At 46.4% G+C, this 19,272-nt stretch overlaps 1 protein-coding gene across 1 annotated transcript; it reads right to left on the bottom strand.

Annotated features, from left to right (window-relative positions):
- Window positions 1-1,859: 1,859 nt before the first annotated feature.
- Window positions 1,860-18,998, bottom strand: GALR1 (galanin receptor 1). The gene is made up of 3 exons (XM_070630310.1): window positions 17,557-18,998; window positions 13,260-13,325; window positions 1,860-5,913 (listed from the first exon to the last, which is right to left on the bottom strand). The coding sequence occupies exons 1-3, from the start codon at window positions 18,220-18,222 to the stop codon at window positions 5,596-5,598; spliced, it is 1,050 nt and encodes a 349-aa protein (XP_070486411.1). The 5' UTR covers window positions 18,223-18,998; the 3' UTR covers window positions 1,860-5,595.
- Window positions 18,999-19,272: the final 274 nt, after the last annotated feature.

Here is a 19,272-nt window from a genome sequence, read left to right as displayed (position 1 = left end):
AAGATCCCAAGCACTAACATAGGATCAATGCAGAAAGGAGCAGGGGACAATGAAAAAGGACATATATATGAGAAATAGAAACAGTGAATAAAGAGTGATCAGGAAAGTTTAACATAGATAATAGATAATATGTTCCTTGGATTAGCTGCTTTTGACTAATTTTCAATGAAATATTACCTGGAAATACAAAGGCAGACAGAAGCAGAAGTTCTGGTTGACCAGGAGAGGAGGAACCTGGAGCTGCCCCGGTTCCTCAGTCAACAGCCCTGATGGAGATCTACAGGAGTCCCAGGGCTCCGGGGAGCAGGTTCAGTGAACCAGCACTTAGATGATGCTCTGTGACTTCCTGAACGATTCAGTGATGCTCTAGGTGCCTGACGGAGCCCTTTACATCCTGACGGCCTTCCATTTCATCTCTAGTATTGCACACCAGAATCTGACACATCATGTATTTTCTCCTAGGAATTGATACTCATTTCCAGTCCTGACAAAACCTCTTACTTCACCTGCTACATCAGCAATACACACCACAAGTGCACCTTGCACACAGATAAATCACACCCCCAGGGGTTTGTGCTCACTACCTTGAAAGTGCCCGGAGGTGTGCCCTGCACTTGCTCTGATGCTACTGTGTCATCGAGTGCTACCAGACACTTCCACATGGGGCACAGTTCATTCTCCACCAGCACCAGCTCCAGGACCGTCTCACGTCTGCCCATCGTACTGCGTTAGCTTGACGACCCAAAACAAGCTCATCCAAGGGGGGATAAAAGAGCTTAATAGATCCACAATGGTCTTTAGAACAATGACACATAAGTAGTTCAGTTTTAATAGTCAATATCCAATCTTTTGAAATAAGGTACTGTAGTGCATGGTGTCCTATAGAAAACCCACAGCCGACCACAAAATGCATCCCAATTTATGGGTTACTTTATGGATTATCACTACCAAAGGGTCTGATGAATCTGAATGGTGGATTCAGTTTCCATCTATCCCAGCAGCCAGTGATCTTTCCTTTGACTTCTCTAATCGCTGACAATGTGAAATGATACAATATACCTTAAGATATCCAGAAATCTGTTCCCCAGCAAAAAGGATGAGACTTTCCACCCCAAAAGTGACATCTATACCTTTAGCTACAGGATAAGCTCTTCATACAATTGTCTGACTATGGCAAACAGCCAACGTTAAGAAAGAGAGAGAAGGTCCAGCTGAGATTATTTCTACAACGTACACAAAAGTAAAAAACTTACCACCACCTTCCCTTCCCACTCCCACCCCCATGATGGCCTCTCCCACTCCTGCTGTGCCCAGGACACAAGCACGTCAACAAGGATGCTGGAGAGGTGCAGTGAGCACGTGCTCAGGAGCCTGCAGGGAGCAGCGCCAGACACAGCAGAGAAGCCAACACCCAGGGCAGGGCCTGCTCAGGTCTCTAAAGATCGTGCCACATCAAGTAGACATGCTGACCTCAGGATCCCAGGATGGCAGCCAGAGTTAAAAGGGTAAATGTGAGTGAATCTGCCACACTAAGAAAAGAAACCACCATCTAGAGTCTGTGATGTATTACGATTTATGGTCCACTCTCCTGAGATATGCTTGCCTGATCTAGACACAGCCCACATCAAAGATGGTTTCAGCAGTTTAAATTGTTCTTCAGCCTCAAGAAAAGAGAAAATGTTAAAATACAGTACAGGGCCAGCCCCAGTGGCCTAGTGGTGAAGTTTGGCTCACGTCGCTTTGGCAGCCCAGGTTCGCTTCCCGGGCACAGACCTACACCACTCATCTGTCAGTGGCCATGCTGTGGCAGTGGCTCACATACAAAAAGAGGAAGATTGGCAACAGATGTTAGCCCAGGGTGAATATTCCTCAGCAAATGAAAAAATTTAATAAAATAAACTAAAACACAGTACAAATTAAAATCATATATAATTACCATTTTGTAATTTACTCCTTCCAAAACAATAAGTAACTAGCAGCATTTTAAGCAACGTACTCTTACTATATATAATATTTTAAAAATAAACAAGTCATTAATATCTACTTGACAAATTACGTAATATGCACATTTTTTTAAAGGTCAAAAAATTTGATTACCTTAAAAAGAAAGTCACTGACAAATATAAAACCTGGGAGATATTTACAACCAGCACTGATCGAAGTTTACAAATATTAGAGGATAAGTTGCCAGAGGAAGTAGCCACATTGATATATTTACCCAATTTACCCTACTATGTAGTTTATATAGATGTACTTAGTAAATCCTTTTAAGTAAGAACATGGTGAAGCTAAACAATGCTTTATTTTGCTCAATGTACTGCTGCTTCGACACAAGCGTTTCAGGGTTACAGGTGTCTACGGCCACCTATGGAAAGGAAATGGGTGCTTAGATAAGTTGCCGTCTCCTGCCCAGAAGAAGCTGGACCCTGGGTTTCAGTTAACATATGGGAATGATCACGGCACTGTCTCAGTGCATCTGAGACAGCAAGCAAACGCGGTCATTTGCAATATCCCAATTTCAGGTTGAGTCACACAAGGTCTTAGCCTTGCACGACTCATGCAGTTCAGCCCTCACCCTCCTCCCCACTCTAACTCCTTATATCCGAGATGAAGGAGGAATTCTGCTATGGTAAACACAAGAATGAGGAATTCTGGATACAAGCAAGTTACGATAGAAGCACTAGAGGTTGAGGGTAGGGAAGAAGGAAATGGTTCATTTCCAACATGTGCAGTAGAAGGATTTCATTAAAAGCACAAGTATTTACCTAAAATGTTCAGAAAACGGCCCCAGGCCTGGGGAGGTCGCTGAGCACATACATGGTCAAAATAGCAGAGAGAGAATCTATTTAAGAAATCTCCTGGGAATGCAGGACAAGAAAGTCTTTCCAACCACGTCACTATATTCATCAGTAAGAAACTGAAATTGTTGCCTGTCCCTGTGACAGAGTAAGCATTTCAGCCATTTAAACGTTCCAGAGCCTGTCTCCCTATGTGACAGCAAAAAGCCCAGAAAAGGTCCACCTGCCCTGAGGCAGCCAAATCTGAGGAGAATGCATCAATTTTTTTTGAAGTTCACTGAAAAACATGGTTTTCAAGCATCACGACTTCAAAGGCACGCACGGTATTTCTCCATTAGTCTGGCTGCCGGGGGAAAAGGCGTGTGTTTGGGAGGCCTTCTTTATTTGATGAAGGAAGAGAAGGTGCTTCTGAATTTGTCACATTAACTATACACCAGGAAAACACCCACCTGGGCAGCAGACGCTGGGCCAACGCAGAGCATCCCCCAGCACTTCTCCGGGTAACTGAAGTCTGTTACAACTTCTGCTGGAACTCCTCATTCAGAAAACTTCATATAGGTTTCCATCTTTGCAGGACATAAGTTATCATCAGTATCAAAATCTGCCGTAGAAGTAGACACCCTAAACTCTGAATGAGAGGAACTGATTAAAAGAGGAGGGCAGGAGGCCCATCCTATCTAACTATACAACGTAGCAATTTGCATTTACACACTCAGCAAAGTTGGGGTTTTGCAGGTTCCAGTTATTACTTTGGTGCTGTGCCTCTAGCTTCCATCATGCCAACTGCTCCGGGAGGAACTGGAGGAATAACATGGGTAATACATCATGCTGAAGCACGTTTTCAATATGCTTCTTAGAAAATAGCAGCATCAGCTATTGTATTTTTTTCAATACTTCCGTGTATGTGCATAGGAATCAGAAGAGGAAAACAAGGGGTCATTCACGGTGAAGAAAATCGTTTGCATCCATGGAAGTACAAAGGCAACCGGGGGGCACCTCATCAAACCGACGTGGGAGTCCACACAGAGAAGTCATTCTGGGGTCGGGGATGGCAACTTCGCATTCCACAAAGCACATGAGGTATCATTGACAGGATAAAATGTTTCTGCTGCTCTATTTGAATAACGTGCAGAAAATTTCTGTGCAAAAGACTTACGCTGTTCTTTAAAATATTCACATATATATATACACCACTTCTTTCCTCAGCCACAAAACGTGAAAGCTCATGACTTCCCATCCTCTCTAACAATTTTCTCCTATTCTGTCCAGAGAGCTATTTATACCATCGCAAATGTAAACACTGTTTGGTGAAGGAATATCATCAGTGAAAATAAGTGATGAGCCAGAGAATTTAACATGCAAAGACTTACAGTGAGTTTGTTTGTTGATTTAAAATTTGATATTTCATATGGAGTCCTGATTTGACACAGCTGTACATTACACAAAATCCTTTTCTTCAAGATCTTGCTTTTGTATCCTTCTAAAATATAGCAAAGTCTTGCAGTCTGGAAATTATTTTCCAGTATAGGATAATTTAATCTTTTCACACCATTTTCTCCTTGTAAACATGAATAAATATGAGATTGTCATGAAAACTACATTTGAAACTCAAGTTGTGATGATTTTAACCCAAAATTAACACTTTCAGAGAGAATATTATTTGGGGTAAATGTGCATTACACAGCATTACAGATTTAATGAAAAAAGCACTTGTTTACAAGATAAGATATCTCTAGATATATCCATTCACAAGATTTGTTTTCTTCAAACATCTGAATCAAATGTTTAGTGCTTTCCTTGTGTGCCACATGACTTCCTGAATTCTGACTAGTCTTTGGCCCCATAGAAATGATCATCTACACATTGACCATCGACGTCTACCTTCACTGATTTTTTTTTTTAATCTCTCTTTTGGATAAGTTCCATCCAATGCATAGCTAATACCTTGACCAAGTAGATAAGCAATTTTAATGCCCAGTTTCTTTCTCAAAGCCTCATTCACAGCTTCTGCTACTAGACGAGTTGCACTTGGCACTGCTTCCTGATTTTTTTTAGTCAACTCTACAAAGCCTGAGCTCACAGGACGGTTTCTAATCGACAGCTCCAACAACTAATGCCCTGGAGCCACTGCTGCAACACTGCGTTGGCCTCCTGAGACAAACATCGCAGACCTCACCATCACACCTGGACGCCGCACACCCGCTGAAGCCTGTACACTGTTCACAACTGGGAGGAAGTGTGCCCTGTGCAAAGGAACTTAGCAGAGTTGTGTTTTCAGTTAATAGATATCTCTGCATAAATAGCCACAAAAATAAAATTCAGGGAAAACTTTGTGTGTCCACAATCATATTCTAAAACATATAGCTTATAATAGTACTCCTTTTCTTGAAATTGAAGAACTAATGCATAAATGCTTTTTCTAAATAAATTTGTTTCAGAATGTAGATCGCAAGTATTTCTGACCATATTTATAGGTCCTTTTTCCTTACTGAACGAAGAATTGAACATGCCTGTGGAATTCTATGAAACGTTCATTTCTGTAGAGTATAAAACTATATAGTATTTTCTTTTGTCTTTGAAATATAATTTAGAAATAAAATAAAATTTAGAAATAATCTTCACTAGACCTAGGGATTTCATAAATGGATCAAAGTACTCTTAAACACAAGTGGAATTTAATTAAAATAATATGAATCATTGTTAGGCTAACAAGTCGCAGCCTTGCGTATCACCTCATTGTGTGTGTCTGATCCACATCCACGGGAACTCCACAATAAAGTATTTCACTGTACCCTTCTCACACATGAGTACAGTTGGTTGATGGTGGGGTGTCCATTCGACTTTTATTTTCTTTATTATCATTGAGAGAAGATTCATTGCGAATGTGGCACTTGAACACTTGCTTGTAGGCCTTCCTGAAATTTTCAGAGAGAAATGCGTATATGATGGGATTCACCGAGGAATTACTGTACGCCAGGCAGTGGGCCGTGATTCTGAAGAAGAAGGAAGCAGGGGTCAGTGGGAAGACTCCAAACTCAGCCCAGAGGTGGATGACATGGTGCGGCAGCCAGGATATCCCAAAAACCACCACCACCACCAGAACCGTCTGCGCCGTCTAGAAGAAGACGACAAGAGAGGAAAGGCATGGGTTACAACAGAAAAAGAGTACGGCCTTTTAAAACACGCCCTAAGACAATTTTATGTATCTTTCATGGCACCAAGTAGATGCTAAATCTGCTTTAAGCGTTAACCTTTACTTTGTGTAACAATTTTGTTCAAAACTTCTTCAGGACCTGCCACCAACTTCCGTAGGAATAATTTTACCACACGTGTGAAACACAGGTGGATGATGGGAGCGTGCTTTGAATCACGGAATAGAAACGTGCAGATTGAGCACTGTCACTTGAACGCCTACGACGCTCTGCAGCGTGGCGCGCAGTGAGACTGCCACCAGTGAGCTGCCTCAGCAGCCAGGTGAGGATGCTTATTTCTCCTCGTTAAATTTTGGCAAGTTAAAGACCGCCACACATGGCTTCCCAAATGCACTGGCGCGCACCTCAGTCTCCGTCGAAGGCCTGAGCAGTCCTGTGTGTTTGCCTGCATGCTAACCTTCCCTTGCTGCTCTGAAAGCAGAAATGCTTGGAAATCAGACACAGCGTCCATGTGCTTCCTTTGAGATTTCTGCTGAGCTGATGACTGGAGAAAGTCTTCCCTCAACGCAAGAGGAGCCTTACCTCCTGTGGGCCATGCTTCGTGCCCTATGCCACCCCCTGCTTCCCCGTCTGCAGCCTGCTTTGTGTGCACACACACCACCTCCCCAATGGGCTGCAAACCCCAAGGGCTGAGACAAGGCCTTCAGGCACTTCTCCTGTGTTTCAACGTCGCTGGCTCAGTACGTGTTGAAAGGCAACAACTAGGAAGCTAACGTTGTGCTTAATTGAAAACTCTATCTCCACGGAGTCCAACAAAAGACCGTGGCCTATTTTATTAAAACGCCTTAATGAAAGGAGTTTAATATTTTTTAAATAATAAATACAAGGCAATCAGCTGATTGCTTTTTCTTACAAGGTTACCCTACTTCAATAAGCACAGCTCAGGAAGCCAAACAGGCACTCGACTGCCCGATGGCTACAGCAGAGCCAGGGCAGTGGTGGGTGGCACTGAGAACCGACACTGATGACTGCTGGCTGTGTGCAGTTTTCATTTAGTCCCCCAACTACCCCGTGAATCAGACCCTGTAATGATCCGTGGGTTGCAGATGGGGAAACTGAGACTTAGAAGGGTAAGACAAGTGCCGAGCGTCCCACAGCTGAAGGCAAAGTTAGAGCCAGGAGCAGCTCTACGTGATCCCAAACCCAGCTACGCACGGCTCAGACACAGGGGAGAACAGCCTACAGCATCTGCCCGGTCCCCATGAACTGCATCTCCCGCTCCACTCGCACCCCGGGCTGCCTGTACAGCACAGCGTCGTGGCAGTTACACGGGCAGTACCAGCCCCAGAAGACAGCGGGCGTCCCAGCTCTCTAACTGAATCACAGGAGGACGTTTCCTGGCCCCTGTGTACGACGGCCTCAGCTCCCCAGTTCACCCCACCAGGGAGTTTACTCCTCCGAGGAAAACGGGACATGAAGACCACGAGAGGCCCTGGCCTGTAGGTTAGGAATCAGGTCACCTCTGTTCTTTGTCAGGTTTGGTCCAGGTAGTGACATTTTAAAAGTCTGCTCAATTTGTGGAGCGGAAACGTGAAAGCTGGGACCCCTGGGTGTCACAGCACATCCCAGACCAGGCAAGTGCAAGGCACGGGTCTTCCCTGACCTCTTAGTCACGACGCTGGAGGGGAATCCAAGCTTTACCTGGGGGCTGCCGGGCTCTGCTCCCTTCTACACAGAAATAATCCTGACTAACATCCATGAACAAGAGGAAGGGGGCCAGGAGGAGAGAAGAGAAGGAAGAAGAAGAAACAACACATGGAGGCTTCTTTTTCTCATGACTTCACACTGAGGGAGAGTAAGACACAGGAGAGAGATTTCATGACTAAGAAATCACTGCGTCACCACAAACTTTTCCAAACGGAAAACGCAGACCTTACCCCCCGCAGCAACGCTGGTGGGCGGGGAGCAGTCACCCCACCACGCTGCCTCTGGGGGTATTCCCGCATGACAACACGACTTTTCCATCACTTCCTACGAATGTAGGAAAGGACGCCCAGAATATAACGAGGAAGAGCCCAGCTCAGAAAGGACCAATGCTAGGCAGCAGCAGACACAAGTACAAGTCTGTCGAAGAGATGGGCTGGAAGCCGGGGAGTTTCTAACCAGGGGGAGGCAGAGATGGTAGAGACAGTCGGATTTCAGGTCAAAGTCAGAACAAAGGCAGTGCTCAGGAGGGCCAGGAGGTGAGAGTTAAGCTCACCATCAAAAGGCACCATGGATTGTGCAAAGGCCCAGCACTGACATTAGCCATAAACAGTTGGACGACCTTTGGAAAGTGAGGTAACCTCCCTGGGCCTGGACCCCCTCTCCTGTGGAGAGGATGACCCAATGGAATGGTTCCCTCACTGTGCCTCGTCCCTTTAAACACTTACAACGACTCAGGTATAACCCTGATGGCAGGTTTGTATAGGGTGCAAGAGCACACACATCAACTGCTCACAGTGCACAACACATAGAGCAAACGTGTGACTTGCTCCCATATATTAAGGGAATGCCTGCTATCAACCATTACTGCACGGCCATTCCATTAGTGCACGGAGACGCCATTCCCAGATGATCTCATCAGAGCAATCTAGACATGATGACACCTTCAAATAGAACAGAAAACCTCATCTTTCCATTCTAAGATAATATGAACATCTCTCTACTTCACAAAAAGAATGCCCTCTGGGTATTCCATTTCATTGCTTCGTTTAGGAGGTTCTTCCTAAGTACCAAGCTTAGGGCAGAAATAGACCCCAGCAGCTTACTCCTAAGATCCATGCCGTATCAGGATCCGTAGGGCCAGTGGCAGTGTGCGTGAATATGCCATGTTTCCTATGGCGTGTGTGTTAGCTATGTGTGTTTGCCGTTCATTCAAAATTTACCTTTTATTTTTAGTAATCCCACTGGTCTTCTCAGAACCATGAGCAAGGTTCTTTTTCTTGGTCTACCCGTAACTTTGTAAGGTGACTGGATTACAATTTACGATATAAATATTGGGAAAGAATACTTAATGGGTACTTACATAAACTATGTCATTTATCTAAGGCTGTTCCCCAAAGAGTTTAATATGATGTTTCTCAGCCCTGACTGTGCTCCCAGCAAGATATCTTCAGGGATTGACCATCTTCTCCCTCTTTCATCTGGCACCTCAGTCCGTCATAGCTGCGTCCTCTCAGCTGGTACACGGTCAGTGCTCTGCACTGGGGCTCTAGCACTCAGTGCTGCAGTCCTTGTGCTGACACCAAGCCAGCCATGGTGACATCAAGTTAGATGAATGTGTCCATGTGCAGAGTTGGAAACAGTAGAAGATTTTCTTCTTCTGTCTCCCTTGAACAGCTGCTTGTAGGCCTCCAGGCCCAGGGAACTGAGAAGACGGGGGAGGGGGCACGCAGGAAAGAAGTCCATTGGGACAGAACAGCATCCTCCTACATTCACCACTGCTCCCCATGCCCAGTTCAGAAAACCACGTGCCCAGAATACGCTGGCTCCAAGTTAAAGATCTGGTCAAACTAACACATTGCACTAATCCCAAACCTGGGGTTTAAGCAAGTCAGTGTGCTCATCGTTACCATAACCCAGGGCGCTGCTTGTTTAAAAATTCAGAGTTCTAGGCCTCATCCCCCATGGCTCCGCTCAGCTGGCAGAGAGTATCAGATACGCACCCAGGAATCTGCCTTTCAGAACAGCTTAGGCAAGTGTTTGAAGAACCACTGATGGATTACATAAAACCCACAACAAAAGCGAATTATCTCACCCAGCTCAAGTTAAAGGCAATGGTATCTCCTCCGTATCAATGGACCCTAAGGCTGATCCACATCTTTCCCTCAGAAAGACTCAGAAAAGCTGCTTCCTCTCTCTCCCTTTGAAACGTCAGAATGTAAGGACAGAACTCCCATCTGGAGAGAGCAAGGCTGATTTTGTTTCATTTCTTATAGTATCATTTGCCTCAATCAGAGACGGAGTTGTACCCAGTGCATCTACTGCTGACCCCCTTTGTCCATGTAGCCTACGGAATCACGATCTTATCTTTTGACAGAGAAAAAAAGTCATCATTTAAAATTATGTCCTCAATCTCTATACTAATTTTTATGATACTTGAGACTGGGCTCTTTATTAGCTTCATTTCTTTTTGCTTTTTAGGCTGAAAGTATCTGAAAAATAATCTCTCTTCTTCCTGTGAGATGATCTTTTTCAAGTCATCTGAGACATCTGCTTTTTCTTCAAAATTTTTGCTCACAGTATGTCTAATGGAACATGGCTGGGAAGAAAAAAGTGACTAAAAGATGAGAATGATGAAAAACGTTTCATAAATTGTATAAATGACAGCCAAAAAGCTTACTGAATTACTTCAGGTCAGAGAGGGAGAAAAAAAAGAAGCAACTTTTAAAAGAACCCAGCAGAGGAGCGGGTACCCAGAGGTCCTCTCGTCCATTTCCTCCTGGATGTGCCCCCAACACGGATGTCTATCTCTGTCTGAAGTCTTCTTGAGATTATTTAAGAATCTTGTTTCAGAGTCTGATCAACCTCGTGCCAGAAAACACGTCTTTGTATCTGGCAGAATTCGAGCAAAGCATTTAATCAATCACAGGGCCCTAGACTACTATTACTACTTTTCTGCAATGGAAATCAGCCTTTTGTATTTTCCTCCAAGCATGCAGAATAACGGCTCAGCATCTTTATCACGAAAGCCCTCACTCTCTGCCCCATGATTATTATAAACCCTAACAAGAAGTCCCTGTGTAGATGGATGTAGCACAGAGAAGGGGAATTCTACTTTGCCATTGAGAGGAGGAGCTGGAAACAAGTGAAATTTAAATGAGAAAACTATCAAAATCTATATCACATTGATCCATTATGCACCAAAAAGGGAACACGGACACGTGCCAGTTATACTTTCCTGTGCTGAGACCCAGGGAACACCGGCAATGAGCCATCCCTTCCTGCTTTCAGGAATCAACAACGTGGTCTCGCTTTCTGTTCTAGTCCAGATCTCTCTCTGCTGTCCCTCTGCTGTCTCCCATCTCTTTGCCGTCTCCTCTCCACTTCTTCTCCTCGCTCATCCCACTCCCCCTTTTTACCCCTCCCCTGCAACACTCTGCTCTCTCTTTCTTAGATGCACATACACACACACACGTGCACACACACACACACACACCAGCACCATGCTTTATTTGTTCTATGCAAACAAGGAAGCAATTAAATATATTAAAAGAGACCTGACATCTGTTCTGTGGCTACTAAGGGCCAGAGGCTGTAAGAATGGACGATAAAATCTTCCCCCCTTCAAATGTTAAGCCCTTCTCCCTTGGTAAGAATTACATTTATGCACACACATATAACATGCACACACACATGTACATACATACACACATGTACATATAGACACATACATATGTACTTACATGCATACACACACATTAAACAAAGTAATTGCTAAACTAATCACTAATCTTTAGACCATTTTATTGTAAGATAAAACAGAAGCTTTTCTAATCATTTCTGATAAGACCTATTTTCATTCTTTTAATCACTTTATCCTCTGGAACTTTCACAATTATTCTGCAACACTTTTCAAATACAGGGACTAAAACTAATGCTTGCATGCAAGTAAGATCCAGCCAATGGGAAAGAGATGTCTTATTTGGCTCCTTGCATGAGCACAAGATCTTTTGCACCAATAAGCCTTCTATCAAGGGCATCACCTCTGTAAGTGTCCAGCAAGCCTCTCCCTCCTTAAGGCTGTTAACCTCTTCCTCCCCGACTCCAAATGCTCTCGATGGTGAAGAACGCTTCCATTCCCGGGTCAGCTTCTGTGAGGAGCCAGCTCCTCTTAGATTCCCCAGGTCAGCCCTTCCTGTGTGGGGCACGTGCTCTCTAAATAACTGTCTGGGGGAAATTACAAACAGGCCCTAATTGCTTTTAATGAATCATTTTCTTGGAGATGAGAAGTGTGGCTCAAAGGAAAAATTAAGTGTTACACTAAAAAATTGGGAAAACTCCAGCATAACAACACATCATGGAAAACAGGAAAAGAGCAGCTTTTAGGGCTCATTCCACTCATACAGCCTAACACTTCGCCAGCTGTTGTAAAGAGGGATCCAGGAGCTTAAAATAAAACCTACATAATAACCGTGCAGATGTAAGGACGATCAGTGACACGCAACCGTGAGACAGTCTCGTCATTTATGCCACACCTGTTATTCCTCGGTGGTCGTCCTGAGAGCTCAAGGATGGTTTTAAATAATACAAGCTAAATTTTGTGCTTTTTAATCAACTGTCTACTACTGCCTTTCGTTGATTCTGGGAACAGATGTGTTTTTTGCCACATTATTGTTTATAAACATGGAAAGTCAGGAAGATCTGTGCTTTTAAGTAGGATTTTTCAAATAAATATGATTATCTAAACTATAATTTCTGAAAATTATGTCACCGATCATAATAAATATTTAGAAAGAAAAACAAGATATTTTTAAGATGCTATGACTAATATTTATGGTAAAATGCCTAATTATACTCTCCTCCTTCCTAATCATATGGTCTAGTCATCTCATGCTACTTTCATTCTACCTTCTGAAATCATTAATTATACAGGCACTATCCAAGTAAGGGTTAAATTAATCCTGATTCATAAAACAGTTTTTCCTCAAAATGTGAAATGTAATAAATAGAAGGATGCTTTAATATTACTCAGGAGGAGCTTGTTTAAATCAGGAATTGATGAGAAAGAACTGAAAACGGGTAGAACTCCCCTTGAGGCCTCCTTCCCTCTGTAATTCTCTGCCCTCTGGGCGACGGGAGCACCAGTGCCGGCGGAGGGCGGACGGACGGCGCACCCGCTCCGGGGGCTTTAGCGAGAGATCCTAACAACGCCCTCTCGGCCGAGAATTAAATCAGGCTTCCAGAGTCACATCAGAAGTGGTAAATATGCAATAAAATTATTAATTTTCATGCAAATTATGGATGTCAGCAACTGCCCACTGTCCCAGTCGACCTGGAACACGCCTCCCAAGAGGCCAGAATTCAGAAACGCGTTTCCTCCCCTCCCCACGTCCCAGCTGCGCTTTTCTGCAGCATGCGGTCATCTGCGGGGCTCCCACCAGAGCTGCTCTCCATCCCCCTAGGCCTGATGGTAAGAGGTTCATTTCAAACATCTGTGCCAAGGAACCTCAAGTTTACAGGCATTGGGAAATGTGAGGATAATTAAGAAGAAAAATAAACTAAGCTTGGAAAAGTGGCTTATGTAACATAAATTTGTGCGTATTACCTTTTTCTTCGATGCTTCTGACTTCTTTGACATGTTCTTCAACTTTTTATGCAAATGATTAAGGACCTGAAAAACACAAACTAGTAAAATCGGTTTGCCTCATACCCCACAATTCATTGTCTATTTTGCATTGACACTTCTTGACATTCTAAAATGGTGATACCATTATTTAGAAAATCATTCAAATTGAAATACACATAACGTGATAAAGTAACAATGAATATGAATTGCCCACTGCCTCTATTTTCCTAACAGTGAGGCAAATCCCGGTGCGGGTGGCTGTCACAGCTTGTGTGTGCAGAGAGTTCTGGTGCACATAGCTCTGGGGTTTTGTCCAGAAAGCCACACCGCTATCCATATATACATTGTGTGGGTCTACCTTCCACCTTGGTTTCCCCCAAGAGTCTACATTTTATCAATCACCAGGTCCCTGCTACATGTGGAACAAGATGTTAACTCCTAGATATGTGGAAAAACTAGAGACTTCCCTGCCGTGCACCATCCAATGTGGAGAGCAAGCGAGGAAATAAAGGAGATATAATCAGACGGCTCTCCCGTGTGGCCAGCATTTGCTCCAAGGTAAACCTGTGTTCCCTTCATGGGCCGTCTCTGCTACAAGTCTCCTTCAAGCAAACCTCCGCTGGTCAGGCCTCCCTCCATTCCTTGTTCTAACTGTTCCCCCTGGGCTGTGCTTCAGATGACTTACATCTGGGGATGCAGTGTCACTCATGATTCATAGACTGTTTAGCAAGGTTTTACAACTAATGTGCCTGTCAGGGAGTCTCCTTGAGGGACGCTGTCTTCATTCACTAGAGAAACTGTTTTTGTCTTCTCTTGCCAGTGTCCTACTCAAGAGAAACGATGTGAAACATTTGGGTTACAGATAAAAATTTACAACATAAGCTTGGTCTTATGTCACAGGGCCAACCAAGCCTGCAGACTGGCACTTGAGTACGTTTTTGTATCCTCTCTGAGGATAGGAAAGGATAGGGGAGATTCGCCTCTGGATGACTAACGGATTCGGGGGTGTCTATAGCTTGCCCCGCGAGTCTCTCAGAACTGGAAGCCACACTGCAGACACTTCCTTGTTTCCCTCTAGCACCACAGCATGGAAATAACGTAATCGAATTGGACGTATTGCAAACCTGCTCCACTTAGCTAGATGCAGCACTTCCGGAGAAATCAGTCACTCCTTAATGGAGAAACCACAGGATTTATTTATCGACCTTACGAGTCCCACACAGTTTGAGCAGACATCATTAGGGTAGGAATTTCTGGCTCCAAATTCCCAGCCCTACTAAAATACTTCTCGCTTCCTACAGAGGCTGAGTAACATCTACAAGACAAGCCTTTCACTTGCTACGTTGAATTTGGGATCACTCTCAATACGTTGACAATGGGTTAGTTTACTGTCCTGTCAGCAGAAATTGGGGTACCAAAAACTAAATGTAAGGCAAAGATAGGAGTTTCTGCAGGAGCAGATGAGAAAGTCTTTCAAGGGGAAAGGAAAGAGCTGGAAGAAGGACCCTGCCAGGAGAGGACAGGCCTCGTTCAGTTCCTTGGTGGCAGCCTTCCCAGTAGGAGACCACAGGAGGACTCTGGTCACAGAGGACAAGGGACAGAGGAGAGAACAGAGGAGAGGCTGTAAAACAAAATCAGAGAGGGACCCCTGGAAAGGAGGTCAGAACAGAAAAGTCAAAATGTTATCTGCTTCATAATGGTGCCCAGGGCTCTATTCATTCCTTCAACAAACCCAGCTGGGTCACAGTTCAGAAACTTCAAAATGCCTAAGGAACCTTGTTGAGTGGTCAATGAACAAAATACCCCAGTGTGTTTTCTTAGCTCTGTTTCACTTCAACAGCCTACACTAAGAGCATGTATTAATATATCATGATGCATCTCCATGAAGTTCTTGTCATCAAAGGAGAAAAAGTGCAGGTATCGTGAAGAATTATGATTATATTTATTTTAAAGTTGATGATGACCTGGCAGCATTTCTCCATCCTTCTGAGCTTTTAGGAGTGCGTGTAGGAAGGCACACACTCAAACCTGAGCAAAGGTCACCTTGAGCATCAGATATCTCTGGGGATGTGGAGGAACTTGGTGGGTAGGCATGTCAAGAGTGATGGAAGTTCTGAACCTAAGATTCAAGTATCAAAATCCTTAACTGGACAGCATACACTTAGTAAGTGAACCAACGGAAAGCAATTTGAAATACCTTGTTATCTTTACCTATTCAAGATTGGAATTAATTTACAAATATTACCTTGAATTCAAAAGAAATTTCCAGCTATTCTTAGAAGCAAACTATTTCCATATAAAAACATCCCGGCGATCATGTATTTATTGAATTTTTAAAAAGATTTTAAAACTTTGCCCTACATCTGATTTTTATAAACTCCCAAATGACAGAAATGTAGCCTAATTTATTCTTAAAAGTTTACCTTGTCGTTTTCCTTATGAAGACCTAAATTATTTTCGCTAAAGATTTTTGGGAAATGAAGGCAGAGTATGTTTCAGTTCTAATTTGGGTAATTATGAATTAAAAGCCAAGTCTTTTAAGAATGCGTCTAGTCCCATGCTTCATGTCCTCAAGGCTCTCGGCACCTGTCCCCTCCCTCAGGGACGGGGAATTCCTGCATTAAAATCCTTCCTGAACCACTTAGCAGCTTCATAACCTGGGTCAGTTGCTTCACTCCCCTGAAACCCTTTCTCCTTATGGATAAAACAGGAACAATAGCTCCAACCATAGGTTATCATGCAGATTAAGTGAGACGGCACTCGTATCAGATCCCTGTGCTGCGTAGCACCAGCCTCTGTTCTGCATTTGTGGAAGACTAAGTGGATAAACCAGCTCTTTACCAAAGAGCCGAGCTAGAGTTCTTATCCAAATTCTCCATCTCTCTCTCTTTATACATAACCCCTGGATGCAAGCCATTCTTTCAGATAATATGCAAAATGATTACCATTCAAAACAGACATCACTCTACACAGATGATAGAGGAGGAGGGGAAAAACAAAAACCAAGTGGCTTATGTGAAACTTTTTTGCTGGGAAAAATAGTTTATGAATTGGATATAAGAAATTACTGTTCTGCTTCATCTGGTTATTCATGGTCATGGTCCTGCAGTCGCAGCCTTCCCAGGAATAAGGGGAGAGACATGAGGATAAAATGGTGCGAATTTCGGAATCTGGTTACAGAGGTGTTTTTCTAATGCTGATGGTATTCTGAGGAGTGTGTTGGGGATGCTGGACTAGACCCCATGAGTCACTAGCCCATGATTATTAAGCATATACTCTTAAACGTAACAAGTTGCATCAAGAGGTTTAAGACTTTTTGATGAGTATAAAATCTTCAAAACCTTGAGTTATTAATGAAACAATGTGAGTTCGCTGAGCTCTGTCAGGCTACATAAAGGAGGATGAGAACAATCTCCCAATAAACGGGTGGTGCGGCTGGACTGGCTCTGTGTCAACAGTGCGTCTCTCTAGAGTTGGAGTTTTAGACCTGACACCTGTTAGACCTCCCTTAAGATTGTTTACACGACCTTTTAAAAAGGACTGAACCCGGGGGAACGTAGCAGCTGGAAAACCACCCATCCGAAATTCTCTGGAGAATTTCTGGAAAATCTCTGGAGTCAAGACTTTGAAGAAATGCTATTTTAACACTTGGGTTTATAAGGCTAAACTGGCGCATGAAATAAAATTCGAAGTTCTGTCGCCAGGGGCAGCGGCTTCCCAGAGCCAGGTCCTCACAGAGCCGCCCCGCGTGCCCCGCGGGCAGAGGCCGCACGGGAGTCACCCCTTCACGTCCCAGCCGAGGACTGGGGGCGGGGTACCGGGCCGCCACCCCGGAGAGGCCGCACGCTCAGACCGCCCAGGCGCTCGCGGCGCTTCTGCAGTCTCGCCAAGTTCATTTCATCCCGCGGGCGCTGAGTTGCTGAAACAGAGCAGTTTTCCTCCACTAAGAAGGAGGCGTTTGAGCGCCTGCCCGCTGCAAGGACACCTCGGGGCTACGGGCTGCGGGGGCCGGGAAGGGGAGGGCAGGCGGGACGTTCGGGAAGTGAACTGCAAACTTTCCCCAGCGTCTCCCAAACCCCAAGTAACTTTCTCAGCCACTTGCAACGGACAAGCCCACGCAGAGGCGAGGGCAAACTGCCGGGGAGAAGGTGCCCCACGCCAATCTACCCAGAAAACTGCAGGGCTGAGGGCCAAAGGGCGCGGGGACACACCGGACCACCACCGGGCCCTCAGCGCCCGCCGCCCTCCCCCGCGCGTCCCGGCCCCGCGCCCCCACCTTGGCATAGCAGAAACAAATGAGCAGCAGCGGCAGCAGGTAGCCGAAAACGAAGGTGCACACCACGTAGGCCTTCTTGTGGCGCTGGTTGGGCCACTGCTCCCAGCAGAAGGTCTGGTTGCTGACGTCCCGGTGGAAGAGGCGCTGGTGGTATGCCACCGGCGAGGCCATGGCGATGGACAGCGCCCAGATGAAGCCCAAGCCCAGCAGCGCGTTGCGGGACACCCGCAGGGAGGAGGAGCGCCGCGAGTGCACGATGGCCACGTAGCGGTCCACCGACATCGCGGCCAGAGTGAAGATGCTGACCAGCATGGAGACGGTGAAGAAGTAGTGGATGAACTTGCAGATGAAGGCGCCCAGCACCCAGGTGGGCAGTGCGTACACCGTGGCCTGGAAGGGGATGCAGAAGAGCAGGTAGGCCAGGTCGGCGATGCTCAGGTTGAGGATGAACAGGTTGGTGGTGCTGCGTGGCTTGCCGGGCTTGCTGCGCGCCAGCACGGTGATCACCAGACTGTTGCCCAGCACGCCGAGTGCGAAGATCAGGCCGAACACCACCAGCGTGATGAAGTTCTCGACGCCGATGCCGAAGAGCGGCCTCGGCTCTGCGGTGGGGGCCTCGGGCTCGCTCGCGTTCCCCTCGCTGAGGTTCCCGGCCGCTAGCTCCATAGCGAGGGGTGCTTGCCGGGGAAAGAGGGCGCCGTGGGGAAGTGGAGAGCACCCGGGATCCCAGCGCCGAGCACGCGGAGCGCGAGTTCTCGAGCCTGAGCCTCCTCGATGGGCACGCGCCCGGGCGGCCGTGCTAGTGGCACTGTCTTCGTGCGGGGCTGTCGGGAGAAAGGACGCGGGCAGGGGCCCCGAGCTGGACTTTCCCGGGCGGGGACGGCAGTCCCGGGAGCACAGGGGTCCCCCTGCCCAGGCACCACTGCCCGCCGCGCGGCCACCGAGCCGGGGAGGAGGGACCCGCCGGTGCAGTCGTGGAGGTGGAAAGAGCCCTCTCTGCGCCTTACCGTCTCCAGATCCTTGCTGGCCGTTTCCCGTGCTCCAGGAGTGGCTTCGGGCTGCACCTGTTGCTCTGAGCCACTCCCTTCCCGCGGCGCTCACCGAGCTCTGCCTGGCGCAGCAGCGCACGGCGCGGTTCGTGCAGAGGGCTCCCCGTGTCTGCCAACCGGCCGGCGCCTCCGTCTCCACCTTCTAGTTTTTGCAGGGATGCCAAGCCGTCAACAGGGTGAGCGCTCTTTCTGTGTTTGTCTGTGGTCGGCAGGGGCGGTGCTCGGGACCTCTCTTGCAACTGAGTCGTGGTGAGGACTAAGCGTAGCTAAAATCTGTGTCCCCTGGGCCCCCGCCCCGCTTCTCCCCCGGAAGTCACAGCGTGCGCGGAGACTGGACAAATCCTAATGGGATGGGTCGCCGCCTACCTCCTTGCTAGCATCACCCGCGCGCTCTCTGCAAGCTGCGGATCTGCCTGCGCCCAGCGAAGGCGGCAGCTGCCCGATGCAGCAGCAGCGCAGCGGGCCGGGGAGGCTGAGCGCGCCAGTGCGCCCTGGGCGGGGAGGCGAAGCGGTGCCGGGCCTCCCTGGCTGTCAGTACCATTCATCTCTCTGCCTTCTGGAGTGGCCGTCAGTGAGAGCGCTCCCTGCTCCGAGAATAAACTCCAGGAGATCAGTGGTTGGCACCACTACCTGGAGTTTTGTAAAATCCCTAATTCCCACCCTCAAG

The sequence above is a fragment of the Equus przewalskii genome, chromosome 7, assembly GCF_037783145.1.
Source record: "Equus przewalskii isolate Varuska chromosome 7, EquPr2, whole genome shotgun sequence".
Lineage (NCBI taxonomy): Eukaryota > Metazoa > Chordata > Mammalia > Perissodactyla > Equidae > Equus > Equus przewalskii.
This window is presented reverse-complemented; position numbering and strand designations above follow the sequence as displayed.